Here is a 14,051-nt window from a genome sequence, read left to right as displayed (position 1 = left end):
TTGGTGGTGTTTTTTGCCCAGTTGCTGAGATGCGGGAAACGGCGTCTGAATGTGGCGCAGTTTCGGTGTTACTCCACAGGCGGAGTGTGTCGAAGGCCGAAGGTCGGCATGTGTGGGAGTCTGTCGCGGAGCCGCTCTCTGCACCCACGCGACTACTGCTGCGATGAAAAACGCTCTTGCCCTGCCGTCATCGCGACCCCAGGAGAGAAGCGGGAGCCCCGTAGTGCCTCCTTTTCGGTTTCTGCTGCTCTCGTTTGGGAGGCGAGCACTCGATCCTTCATGCACATACCCATCGATGCCGCACTTGCGATGCCTGCTGTGGCTTTTGAGCAACACTGCTCTTGAAGGACATGCACTCAGTAGGAGAACCTCTGTGCCCACGTCCATCTCTTAGCATGAGTGCGGTTCCCTTGTTCGTCGAGGGCGCACGCACGTGACAGATGGAAATAAAGAGGCTGAAAAAGTACTGGCGAAACCACGTTTTTATGTTTCCTCGCCCTAGTCAAGCTGTTGAAAAGTGCAATAAGCTTGCCTGAGATTTTTGTGACCATCACTTTCGTCCATGCGCAGCGAGAGCATGCCGTGCCGCTCACCTTCCCGCTTTGACTTCGTCTGCCCTGCGCTGTCCCTCCTTTCATCCACCATTGTCCCCTCTTCCCTGTCGGCGTCAACGCGGTGGGTAGGGCATCTCCCCCACACAAACAAGTTTTCCTGACGCAAGCAGAAAGAAGCGCATCATCGAGCGAAGAGATTCCATACACCCCTAATTCTGCGTTTCGTGTGGTTTTCCGCGCCTCGCCTTCTCTCCACCTCTCCTCGTTTTTGTTCACAGTGGCCTGCAGTTGTTGCCCCTTTCCTCCTTACCCACACAAACAATCCCCTCTTTGACCACAGACACCACCACACGACGCCACGGAGGCAACACACACACACACACACACACACAAAACAGCTGCCTTTTCTTTCTTCGCTTCGACTTTGCTCGTCAACTCGTGCTGTCTTTGATTACCCATACCACACCCATTCCACCGCCTTTCAACAAGCGTACGCTATTAGGTAGTCAACCTTCACACCAGCGCGTACCTCTCGTGCGCGAGGCGATGGAGAAGGTTTCCATCGCCACTGCCAGAATGAGCATTGTGCGCTGCTGCTTCGCCTGGGTGGGCATTTTTGCCTTCCTTTCTCTTCTACATTCAGCGACTGCAGGCGCGCAAGTGGTGGCGCCGTGGTATCGAATCAACTACAACACTCCAGCGTACGTACTCTACAAGCCGCAGGATGTAGCGCAGTACGCTAGTTCTCGAACCGCGGCAAACGGGTACTGCGTGCAGAATGGCATGAGCATCTTTTCTGCTGAGCTACCTGACAAGGATAATAATTTTGCATCAGAGACGGCGAAGGAGCTCGGGGGTACGGGCTACTTCACTTACACAGGCTCCAGCGCAGAACCTCTCCCAGCTTTTGCCCAATTTTGTACTCAGTTGCAACCAGACCAAAATGTCGCTCCGAACTCGGCAAAGTGCGGGTTCACCTTCCGATATGGTCTTCTGACCATCGTCGATACTATCTTGCTGGGGAATCAGCCTGGGGTGGCGCAGTATTATTCACTGTACCCAAACTTGTGGGGGGCCGGGAATGCGAACACTGGCTACCCCGTTGAGTGGGACACGACAAACCCGAATCCCCGTGGCTACTATTTTATGGCGGTGACTGGGTTGACCGACACAGTCGGCAAGCACGTTAACGTGGATGCGACTGTGTCGGCAAGTGATACCTACGTCACAGTATCGAAGTTCGCAATCTACTGCGAGTCGCAGAGCTTTTTGGGCTACCTTCCAGTTTCTACTGCATGGGTGCAGCCCCGCTTCGTGAAGGGTTACAAGGAGCTGACGTGGGCCCAAGAGCACTGGTGGGTGATTTTTCTCATCCTCGCTGCTATCATTCTGATTGTGCTATGCACAGTTCTTGTTTACTGCTGCCTCACCATGACCCCACCGAAAGAGGAGATTCCAATAGTGCCGATGGTGCTGCGTGAGCGCAATGGATCCGCGTACGTGAACGCGTTGGACAATGAGGCGTCTTCGAAGCCGTTCGGCGTCTCCAACATGTCGAGTAGGTCAGCTCTGAAGAACTCGCAGCAAGGCTCTGGTATCTTGATGCCCATGCCGGTGGTAGACCCAGAGAGCCTTGTCCGGGCATTGCCGTCCATCTTCGTCCGGAAGGACACGTTGCAGACCACTGACGGGGACAGCCTGGCCTTGGAGAACGAAGACAACAGGGTCAACCGGAGTGAGACAAGCTAGGAGCTCGTGAAAGCACAAAAAAAAAGAGCGCATGTGGCCACCCCCAGGCAGTGACACACAACTGGAGGGAGGGGGCGGGGGCAGACTCGTTCATCTCACTTGCACACACAATACGTGAAGGTACACCCGGAGACGCATACCAGGCATCATCGCTGACATGGACCCTGACTCCTCCACTTACACAATAGCACGAAGGTACGGGAGCGCAGTGTCTCTCTCTTGCTTTCGCCCCTCCCTCTCAGTCCTCCAACAGCTTGCTGCTGCGCGGTAGCTTCTTATGTTGTGTTTGGTACTTTTTTGTTTGTTTTCGTTTCTCTCTAAGAGACCCTCCTCCCGCTTAGACTCCCCTCTCCCTGTGTATAGTGTCTTCGTTCCTTCGAGAGGTGGGTGTGTCTGTATGTCATGGCATTCGCTTCTTCTCCCATTCCCATCCTCTTTTCTCGGTTGCAGCATTTTTTTCCCCTCTTCCTTGCTGCTCTTGTTGCTGTTGCTTGGGTGTCTGCGTGCGTGTGGATTGCGCACTGGCCCTTTTTCTGTTCTCCCCCTCCCTTTTTTCTGTCACCCCTATCTTTCTTTCTCGTCTCATGTTGTTTGTTTGTTTTGAGTGTCGGCTGATCTTCAGCATAGTTCCTCTCTTCCTCATTATACGCTTCTTTATGTGTATACGTTTCATGATTCTTCTCAGACTCTCTCCTCTCTTTCGCGCCATTGGCCCTCTTCTCTTTCGCGTGCGCGGTTGGGACAGATGCGAGTTTTTCCTTTTGTTTGTCTCTCGTTGCTCGCATGCTTGCTTGCCTCTTGGTAGATTTGTTGTTGCTTGTCTGTTTTTCGCGCCCTTTTTTTCTCCTCCTCCCTCTGGTTTTCGTCGTTGCTCATCGTCTACAGCAGCTGTTCGCTTCTTATGTGCTTACGATTGTGGTCCTTTGGTGTCACGTCTACGTCCCCGCGTGTTCCTGCTTTGGTGGTGCACTCATCCCTTGAGATTCACCATCCACCTACCCCACCCTGACCGACACCCATACGTTTCTCTTCTCTTGCTTGTTTCGTTGGTGTTGTGTTGTGGGGTGTAACTGTTCGCTTTTTTATCTCTATCGTTCATGGAGGTGTTGAATTCGAAAAAGGAAAACCATCAACATCAACGGGACAGCGAGAGACAGTGTAAGTAACTGTCATGGACTTAAGACGCGCCGGAGAGCTGTTCGCTGGACGAGCTCTCGTGAGCGTTCTCTGTTCTCTCTGTGTCGATCTCCTGAATTCCATTCACGGGCGACTTTCACCGGTGCCTGTATCCACATCTATATATATATATATATATATATGTTCTTTTTTTTTCGTGTCTTTGAGGGTGTGTACCTCAGCACAGAATAAGAAACTGACGGTTGAGTGGTAGGTCATTGCCCATGTCCTTTGAACCCTGGCAATGCTACACAACTGTGTTGCGTAGTTGAGGCTTTTTGTGTGTACCCACCGTATTTATTGTGTCCTGCTTCTCTGTCGATTGTTATTACTTGACTTGTGGTGATGAGACATCCCATTTGATGTTGTGTGTGTGTGTTGGTTCTGTTTCTACTTTATGCCTGACTGTGCGTCCTGTGGAGGCGCCTTTACGTGGCACGGATGCCTCATCCTCTCGTCTTCATCCGCGAAAGCCTGTGGTTGCGATATCTCCATGCTTATGATCAGTTATAGAGGCCTGCTCTCTTTTTCTGTGAAAAGTTGTGTTCGCCTTCAACTTGTGTCGCGCATTCGCCGTATTGAGTAAGACCCGTTGTGTTAACGCCTGGGTTTCTCGCTAGTTGAAGAGGCATCATGGAGAGTAAGAGACTTGGATAGGGAGCGCCGAGGAGAACAGAAATTAGGCACGGCGAAGGTGACTCTGGTTAGCCCAGGGTAGAGGCCTCATGCCGCTCTCATCGAGTCGATGTGCTTCCGTATCTTTTTTCTTCTGCGACGCATATCCCCCACACACATGCTGGTAATGCAGCGCCGCACTTTTTCTTCTCCGCTACCTCACGACAGATGTGGTGTGCATGTCGGATGGCGGTAGAGGAACCATACACGTAGTAGTGTAGCACCCACTTGGGGTGGTGCCCCCGCCTTCCTACCGCGTCGCTCCGGTTCTCGCTTTGCATTTGAGAAGCACGGTGTTTGATTCTTGTTCTCCTTCGTGTATGTTTCTCTTTCCTCGGCCCCCACCCTCTCTCCGTGTGCTTTTTTGTGATTCTCTTTTTGTTTCTTTTCGCCTTTTTTAGCCAGGGTATTTTAGCTCTTGGGTATCCCTGCACTCGTCCCCCTCCCCCATCCCCCACATGCACTTCATTTAACTTCATATATCAGCGTGGAGCGAGCGCGCTTCTGAAAATGGATAGACGCATGCTGCCCAGGTGGTTTTTTCTCGTCCCAGAGAAACGAACAAAGAATCGTGCCCATGAGAGCTGTTCAGACCTACAGAGCAAAAAGTGCATAATGCAATACTAACATGAGTGGTGCTGCATGCCCTTCTTGCCACGGTTGTGGTTACGGTGTGAGGCTCAGAGGCTAGCATGAACTACTTTACTCACCCCCCCCCCACGCACGGCTCGCGAAAGAGCAAAGTTCATGAGGACAGCTCATCCGAGTCGCTGTTGTTTGCAGTAGCCCCAAAAGAAAAACTGAGATGAGAACTAAAAGCAAACACGGAGGACAACGGCAAGCACCCAATCATTGTCTCTGATATCCCACAAAAAGTGTCGTCAATATGTCCAGGAGGGGACCTCTTAGGTGTGCTATCAGCTTTCTATCCGTTGCCTTTGTTGTGTTGAAGCTGGTGGGCGTGTTTTTTTTTTTCCCTTCTTCGTATCAGATGGTTTCTTCGCCCTCACCTTGGTTATTTTCATGGAATCCTCTTCCTTTTCCGGCTTTCCTCTCTTTTTTCACACGAATTTCCCTTTCAGCTGATGTAATGTTGCACTGCTGAATATACGACTTCCTTTGCTCTACATGCTTTACTCTTGCCTCTCTTCTTGTCGTTTTCGCCCAGTGCTGTTTCAAGCCTCACCGTCTGCCACCACAGCGCCTTGTACACCCACCTGCGTGTATCTGCGTGGGCGCTGACCCTACTGCGATTTCTTGATCGCTAAGAACCCCCACAACGTTTCTCCCTGTCTAAAGTGGTTTGCTGTGTACGCACACTCCTGTATGCGGGTGTTGCTGCACAGTTATGGCGCTTCTTTCTTTTTGTGTGCGCTAACGGTCGGCCGGTCTTCTCAGCTGGAGAGTTGTTCGAAGAAAAAAAATAAGCAGAAAGACAATAAAGACCCCATCATTGGCTGCATCGCGCGGAATCCGAACTCAGAGCTAATGGAACATGAAAGGAAAAGAAATAAGCAAACGAAAGGAACAATGACCTCGATGGAAAGAACGGGATGTGATGGAGGACCATCATGCTCCTTGCACTGTGGCCTAGGAGCTGCTGCGCTTTGGGAGAGTAATGACAGACGCGCAGTATGACCTGCTCGACTCTGGAAGACTTGCAGAGGGACAAAAGAAGCAATAGGCAAGCGGTGCTATGGGTGGTTTTTGTGGTGCCTTTATTTATTTAGAGTTGTCGTGCTCGTTTATTCTTCTCATTGTCGTATGCGCTTGACATCACGTTGACAATCACTGACCAAAGAGGACAACAAATCGGCTTCCCCTGTCTCCCAGCCAAATCACTTGCGGTGGATCACACGCGCTCGAGCTGAGATGTCCTCTTGCCCCTGAAGAGATGTTTTCTGTGCGCATGAATGGGCAGTCAGCGGCTAGAACTGCAAGTCCGTGGTCGTGGTGATGAGAGGGGGTCGTGAGACTCGCGTCGCCGATTTCACCTGCTGTCACTCTCAATAGTGGCCTACTTCCGCTCACAGTGCACTACCGTGGCGGACAGAGGTGGTTCTGCAGAGCGGAAAGGGGGAAACGGGAACTGAATTTGACGCCCAATGATTTCCGGCAGCCAACATGGTGCGGCAGCACGACTTCCCCACTATTGTGCCTACCGAACCCAAGACGGTATGTTTCACTGCGTCTCACTTGCTCTTGGCAACTAGCGAAAAAAATAAGTCGCTCTTGCCTCAACTCATCTCAGAACGACAGACCTTTGTCTTTCATTTTTTGATTCTGTAAAAACTCCTCTTCTGCATAACATCCTAACACCGACGACGCCGTCTTTCACAAACGCGGCAGCGCTTTCAATCGAAGTCACAAAGTTCTTCTCTGCGTCAGAATCATCCAACAATCCAGGGTAAGAAGAGGTGTTATTCTCGCCACGCACATCCGGTGAAAAAGACCTCGCTGCGCATTCCACTTTTCTCGTATCTATCGCCAACGGACAGGGCTGGAGTTGTAGTTCTTGGAAAAGGAAAGGGTAGCCACAGCCAAACACGCACGCCTCACAGAGGAAGTTTAGCGTTCATAGAAACGTCCAGCTCGTCCTCATTGTTGCCCTGCTTACGTGGCTTTAGTTTTTTCCCTTTGCCTTTGTGCAGCAGCTTGCGATACATTTCGCTATCAACATGGCTATCTGTGCTGCCGAGAGCTTTACGGACTTCGTGTCTGACTGCGCTGACATCGCCTGTGCTGATCGTTTTCTCATGCGCCACTTTTTGTCGATAATTGCCCCAGACACTGGCAAGGCTGATGAGCCACGCCCGCTCTTCTCACAGGTGTTTGTGACTGGAGACACCACTTCGTCGCTCACGTGTGGCGCGGTAGACCTGACACCGTGGATTTCATCGGCATCAACGTTAGCGCGCGAATCCGCTCTGTTCACCAATGGATTTGGTTTTCACGGGAGTGTGTCGTACCCCGTGGTCTTCACCTCACCCGTGTCCGCATCTCGGACAGCTCCGAAGCATCAGTGGCGACTTACAACGCTTCTTGTGCTTATTGGTGCTTGCGTTGTGATGCTGTGCGTTGATGCTTCCATGCTGTGCTGGCTTTTGCCAAAGCGACGTCGTCTACTACAGCAGGCTAGTGAAAGAGAGCAAAGCGTGGAGAACCATGAGCCTGCGTGAGATGCACAACGCGTTCGCTGCTCTCCATCTTTGCCATCTCCTCCGAGGCATTTTCAACGACGTCCTAAAGGGTAGGAGAGAAAAGGAGTGATCTTCTTCTCTTTTTTCCCCCTTTTTTCCCCTTCTTCGCTGCTGCTGCCGCCGCCGCCGCGCTTTATCGTGCCTTCACTTATTCGTATTCTGTTATGCTTCAGCTCTCGTTTGTCTTGTTGTTTGTACCTCGCGCACTGTCGACTGATTTGGCTCTCTCCCGTCTTCTTCCATAGTCGTTTGCGCCTCGTGACTTTGTACCCCCTCCCTCCCCCGTCCCCCCTTCTCTGCTTATCTCTCAGCTGCAAAAATAGTAAAATTAAACATAAAACGGAGAGTGAGATGAATTGATCGTGTCACTTCCACTACGACCTCACCATCTCCCCCCTCCTCCCTTTATAGTCTCTGCGCTTCTTCACAGTCTGCCTCCGGGTTCATGCGCGTAACTTGTGTGCCTGCGTATGTGGGTTTTACTGAGGGACAAGACGTCAGGACGAATAGGGACTGGCTGAGACGCCCTCAGGAAGAGTGAACGACTGCAAAGAAAACACACTGGCCCAGTTGCACTCCATTATCGACTTGCGCGCTCTGGCTGTGTGCTGTTTAGCCCCTCGAGCATTTGTACACGTCTGCGTGGCAACAACCTCGACAAGGATCTGAAGAGGTTCGTTGTTCCAAGAGAAGAAGGGTGATACAGGGCAAAAAATGCACACGCGCGACCCGTGAGTAGAAACGTCAGCTACAACTACATGCCAGGCTGCTAGGCGATGTGCATTAAGCTACCATTATATATATATGTGTGTGTTGAAGGTTCGCCCTTTGATCTCTTCTTAATGGTGTCCCTACCAGAAGTCAATGCTGGACTTATGTTACCGCTATGCCGTCTTCCGTTTGCTCTGCCTTTCTCCACGTCTCTCTCTTCTCTCTACTGTTTTGCGCGACGCCCATTGACGCAGGCATCTGCACAAACACAGGAGTGTGCGCGCTCACTCCCGCGCATACTAGCAAGGGCCTGTTCACAGGAACTAAGCCGCTGTTTGCTTCTCAGCGGCCCAAGGGCACATGAACGCTTCTGCTCTGCTTTGTTTAGCCAGCTTTTGGAAACTCTGCTGATGCAGGCCGCCTCTCCGTGGTGTCCCAGGCCACTCTTTGTGGGCAAACCAAGAGCCTGCAGCAGCCTGCCGTGAGTTACGGCTCACGGACTCTTGTTATCGGAGGGTAGGATGGAGCTGACACTGTGACGAAGATGAGCGCCGGCATGATGATGTCTTCACGAACTCAGTGCGAATTACGCTCACAATTCAACCCCTACGCACATCTATCCACCGTCTGTCCCTGTTTTCCGGTGCTGCGGTGACGCTGAGCCGCATATTGGGCCTCGCCAACGCCGTGTGTCGTGGCCGTGCAGTGGACCTAAGCGACGCCCGAACGGTGTCAAATTCCTCCGCTCCATGGCAAACCGTTCATACACACTCCGCTATGCTCCATGAGACACATCTCCACCACAACGCTGTACAGCATGTAATGTTCGGAATTCACAACACTGCGGTGCCGGGAAAAACACAAGTAGCACCACGGTGGGGCTTCTCTCCTTCATTGAAAGCGCATACAGATCCGCGGTCGCACCTTATCTCCTCAACGACGAAGTCAAAGCAGTGACCCTCTGCCATTCCGGTGATGAGCATCCTCGACACGTTCGTATCCAGCTGCATTCCCTGAAAAGAACCCAACAACACTAAAAAGTATTTCCTCACAGCCACTCCCAGTTGTGCACAGACACTTGCTCCTGCCTTGGGTTCCTGCAGCAGTGCGTGAGTAGCAGCGACAACGTGGAGCGCAGATGGCGCGCTGCCTGCTGCTCTGCTAGCACTGCGGTAGCCGCACCTGTGTGTGCCAATGAGGGCGTCGGACCTGACGTAGTGCCCGGCATGGCCCGCAATGGCCGTGCACACGGTGAGGTTGATAACGGACCTCGCGCGCGCGTGCTGCATGGGCTTCCCCTGTCGGGTGGGTGTCGCTGTGCGCGCGTGCTCAGTGTGGGGCGGAATGCCGCTGCCGCCACAGACCCGTGGCAGCGCCCGCGAGCAGGGGCATGCGGAGGTGAGCAGAGGGCAGGCGCGAGTGGCGCGGGGCGACCTGCGCCGCTCAGCTCCACTGTGCGTGCGTGCGAGATGGGGTGGCGTCTCCCCCCATTCGGCCGAGCTGGCGGCGAGGCACAAGTGCCGGGTGCCGGGTGCCCCAAATCACAGCGCCGCTTCCACGAGACTCCAGCGTGGAGAGTGGCCGCGCCACAGCGCAGGCAGGGCACCCCCGTGTAGCAGAGGGCGCTGGTCTGAGGCCGGCCGACTTGCTCCTTGTGCCCCCTCCCCTCCCCCGCATGCACCTAGACCCACCACCACCCGGAGAGAGCCTGCAAGACGCGTGGCCCGGCTCGACGGCAGGTGGGCGGGTGGGCTCCTCCTGGGCGGCGAGGTCCCTGCCGTGGTGCGAGGCGGCGGACGCAGGAGTGCGGCGCTGCGCGCGTGTGGGACTGCTGACTTCTGTGTGTGTGTGTGTATGCGTCTGTGGTGTAATGGAAGAGATGCCTCAACAATGAAAATGATTCATCGCTGGAGAAGGGGCCTGCGTGTGCTTCTCCCTCCTCTCTATGGTAGTTGTTGTTGCGCCATTTTGTTTCTTCTGTCATCTCTACTTGTTGTGGTTTACGGTGTCGTACTGCGCGCACAAGCGATATTCATAGGAGTGATGCGCACAGAAGTCAGAACAACGAAGAACTCCCGACGAGGCGGAGTGCAAATTGTTGCTGATGCGCGTTATGCTGTGTTCTGTGGCTTGAAGTTCCCAGTCGCTGATTGGCCCTTTTTCCCCCCTGTCTGTTTTGAATTCACGCACTTACCGGGAGAGGAATCAGAAAGGACACACCCACTATACACAGACTCCACAAGCGCTGAAATTCAAGGGTGACAATCATTCACAGACGCTTACCAACCACTTTTCATTATCTTGTTTAGTTTAACCTTATCTGCTACGCTCTCTTTCCCCCCTTAATAACTTGCCTCTGAGCGCCGAAACGGGAGTGCGGCTCCAGAGAAAAACGTCCGTTGGGGCTGCTGCCCTTCACCCTTCCTCCTCTCACACACACAGGTGTACTGCTTGTCGGTGTGCGCTTCCTCTTCTTTTCCTCTTACCCCCCTCTGTCACACGTACTCGTCCTCACGGTCGTTTGTAGCGAGTTCTGGAATCGCTAGAAGAATTTGTGGCGTGTATGCCCCCGCATTTGCTTTTCAGACTGCGCAGCTGTGTGGAGGGTACTCATCGTTGACGTCTGTCTCCCCCCTCCTGGCCTTTGCTTCACGGCCCGGGGGGCGCCAAAAACGATGCCAATATCCCCGGTGGACAAAGGCACTACTACTGAGGCAGAAGGCTCCGCACCGCCACTGGAGCGGTGCGCAAACAATTGTCGACCTCTCAAAGACACACCTCTGCCATGGGGTCAGCTGTCTATTATTTGCGTCGTCCTGCTCACGGAGAGCATTTGCTGGAGCGTGTTGATTCCTTTTGTGCCCTCCTTTATTGCGTATATTAAGGGTTGGGACGTTGACAGCTCTGGCTATGCGTCAGGTTTTCCTGTTGGCCTCTTTATGCTGGGACAGGTTGTGAGTGGCAAGCTATGGGGCATGCTCAGTAACATGATCGGCCGCAAGGTGACCATCGTTCTTGGTGTATCTGGCTGTGCTATTTGCATGTTCTTTTTTGGACTTAGCGGCAGCCTGTTGGCCATGTGCTTTTGGCGCTTCACGCATGGCTTGTTGGGCGGTTGCTCGATTGTTGCCAAGACGATGATCAGTGACTTGACCGATACGACGAATCGAGCGAAGGGTCTGGCGCTCGTCAGTCTAACGTGGGGCGTCGGTACCCTGATAGGTTCAGCTGTCGGTGGCGCTCTCTACAACCCTGCTTCCAGTTCAGCACTAGCCTTATTGCATATTTCTTCAACTAGCTTCGTTGGCAGCCACCCCGCCTTTCTTCCCAGTGCTGTTGTGGCAGGATACAACTTTTTTGCAGTGGTAATCTGTGTCATGTGCTTGCAGGAGAGCTACAGGGATGCTCGGCCGCTACGCGACGTGCTGCCGCCGTTCATTGTGAAACTTATGGCCCCTGTGCTGAGGTTTGTGCAGCCGCGACTGCCGTGCGACTGCAACGCAACCGATGTAACGGCCATGTGCGCGGACGACCACAATGAAACCGGCAGCAGTGCACCCCAGAAGCCGCCTCCCACAGCTGCACGTCCTACGCCGGCTTCTCCTTCTACGCCACATACCCCCTTCGGCTTCAAGCAAGCCTTTTTGAACCCGCTGCTGCGGCGTGTCTGCATCATCTCGATGCTCATCGCAACATCGGACATGATGTTCACAGAGATTTTCCCGCTCTGGGTGGCATCCGACGTTCGGAACGGTGGCTTACATCTGTCGCCGTTCCAGATATCGATCCTGGTACTGATGAACGCCGCTCCTTCAGTGCTCGCAAACGTCGTCTTTGCCCCGGTGATCCAGTATGCGGGGGGTCCTGTGCGGTTGTGTATTGCCGCTCAGCTCATGTACGGCTTTTTTACGGCCATGGTACCGACGGCCAGCTCCCTCGGCAAGAGGACTCGCTTCTGGTACACAATAGTCTTTGGTATGCTACGCAAGGCAATGGAGGCCTGGAACTATGCACTCACCATGGTCATGGTGTCTCTTACAGCACCGCAAGGCAAGGTGGCCATCATGTTCGGTATTCAGCAATCGCTAGTGTGCTTGGTTCGCTGTGTGGTGCCTTTAGTATTTGCCCCGGTCTTCGCGTGGTCGATTGCGAAACCGCATCCTTTTCCCTTCAATCATTATTTAGTGTTTCTTCTGAGCGTCATTCCGCTAGTAATTGGTGCCTACATCGCTACCCACGTCTACGTTCCGTCCTGTAACAGTGGTGACGGAGAGGAAGAGGAGGAGGAACTCGAGGGCTCATCGGATAGGGTCGGTGTCGGCAACGGGGGGCAGAACTCTAGACTTAACTCGGCATGCGGATCCTTGTGCTCAATCTACAGTCTCTTCGGATCCGTCTCTTGCGACGTCCCGGCGCGCGAATCTCTCCTTCGCAACTCCGCCGCGAACTCGCTTGTGACACTCTCTAGTCCAGCGATGACGCAGCACACCATATTTGAATTTCCGACTGGTTCTCACCTACTGATGGCCGTCGAGGACGCCGTAAGTGCTCCAAGAATGCAGCTTGACGAGGCTGGCGACTCCCGTGATAACTCTAGCCAAGAGGGCGACGAAGTGGACAACAATACCGAATACGCATCTCTTGCAGACGAAATGGCGGTGATACCAGTAGTCCCTCGAGATGGCGTGCTTGAACAAGAGGATATTCGTATTGCTCAGCGCAGCACACTGCTGGAGAACGAGGAGCTCCCCGCTTAGACGTTGCTGTGCACTTAGCAACGAGTGAGCTTCACCATTTCTAGTGGGTATCGCCACCAACACGAAACCAAACCCCCTGTCTGATTTGTTTCTTCTTTTTCCTGCGTGTCATTGCGTTTTTCCTGACACCTTCTTTCCCTGATTTTACCTCCCTTTATGCCCTTCATCTGCACTTACCCTAATGCCGCGGCACACCTCGGTGCGTGGCATCGGGGCCCAGTACCCCCGCGCTCTGGGGAAGGCCAGGCAGCCCCTGCTCTCGCGCGCGCGCTCTCTCGCTGCCCGTGCCGGGGCCATGTACCTCCGCTGCAGGGAAGGCCAGGGAGATCGAGCGCTACGGATGTCGGCGGCCAGGTCCTGGATGGCGTTGCGTCGGCGCGGCATTTGACAGCGAGCATGCTTGTGCCGATTCATACGACGGGCGACGTGTCAGGATGCCTCGAAGGTGCCTTGCCCGGTCCTCGCTGACCACTGGCGTGCGGCGCCGGCGCGCCCCGCCGAGGCGGGTGCCCCAGGTGGCGACATGCGAGGCGAGGGCCTGGGTGGACCTTAAGGCTGGGACCTGTGGGGCGATGGCGGAGTCGGTGCGTTGCTGTATCGCTCGTGTCCACCACCGCTGTGCACGACGCGATGGGTCTCTGTGAGCGGCTGAGGGGGGAGGGAGCAGAGCGGAGCTTGAGCTCGTGTGTTGTGTGGAAGTCGACACACTCAGAGAAAAAGAAGCTCCCTGCGACATGGAAACTTGTCTTGCACTTGCGCTAAGCTGGCGGGCCGACACGTTTGTCCTGCGTGTGTGTGTGTGTACACGGGAGGCTGTAAGTGGGCGAACGGCAGAGAGAAACGAAGGAGAAGTGATTTTGTTGTTCCGCGGGCACCCAGACCGCAGCTGTGAGAAGAAAAAAAGGGAAACTGACAAGCCTCGATGGCGCTGGCCTCTCCTACTTTGCTGCGATGCTTACCGACTTTCTCGTGTGTCGAAACGTTCTTTTTTTTCTGTTGTTGCTGTTTGGGTTTCCCTGCTTCTCAGATGAAACCGTAACTCAGACATGTGAGGAAGCTGCCGCGAGGAACGTGGCTGCTAACGAGTGATGCAGACACAATTGAAGAAGATTCTGCGTTTTCCTTACACTTTTCGTGGTGGTTTTGTTTATTTCGTGGAGACGCTGAGTGGAGGGATTCAGCGACGATGGTGGTGCGCCTTTTTCGTTCTTTTTCATTTTTTCTGGCTC

General features: G+C 53.8%; 2 protein-coding genes across 2 annotated transcripts, besides 3 other annotated features; both read left to right on the top strand.

Annotated features, from left to right (window-relative positions):
- Positions 1–1,100: 1,100 nt before the first annotated feature.
- On the top strand, positions 1,101–2,303 carry LPMP_342630 (hypothetical protein; the record flags this gene model as incomplete). Its single annotated transcript, XM_010704387.1, has 1 exon — positions 1,101–2,303. One exon carries the CDS (start codon positions 1,101–1,103, stop codon positions 2,301–2,303), a length of 1,203 nt encoding a protein of 400 aa, XP_010702689.1.
- Positions 2,304–8,504: 6,201 nt separating this feature from the next.
- Positions 8,505–8,797: a repeat region.
- A 319-nt stretch (positions 8,798–9,116) lies between these two features.
- Positions 9,117–9,924: a repeat region.
- Positions 9,925–10,740: 816 nt separating this feature from the next.
- On the top strand, positions 10,741–12,822 carry LPMP_342620 (membrane transporter, putative; the record flags this gene model as incomplete). The annotated part of the gene is made up of 1 exon (XM_010704386.1): positions 10,741–12,822. One exon carries the CDS (start codon positions 10,741–10,743, stop codon positions 12,820–12,822), a length of 2,082 nt encoding a protein of 693 aa, XP_010702688.1.
- A 176-nt stretch (positions 12,823–12,998) lies between these two features.
- Positions 12,999–13,540: a repeat region.
- Positions 13,541–14,051: the final 511 nt, after the last annotated feature.

This window comes from Leishmania panamensis, assembly GCF_000755165.1.
Source record: "Leishmania panamensis strain MHOM/PA/94/PSC-1 chromosome 34 sequence".
NCBI lineage: Eukaryota > Euglenozoa > Kinetoplastea > Trypanosomatida > Trypanosomatidae > Leishmania > Leishmania panamensis.
Note: the sequence above shows the minus strand (reverse complement) of the source record. Positions and strands in the feature narration are given on the sequence as shown.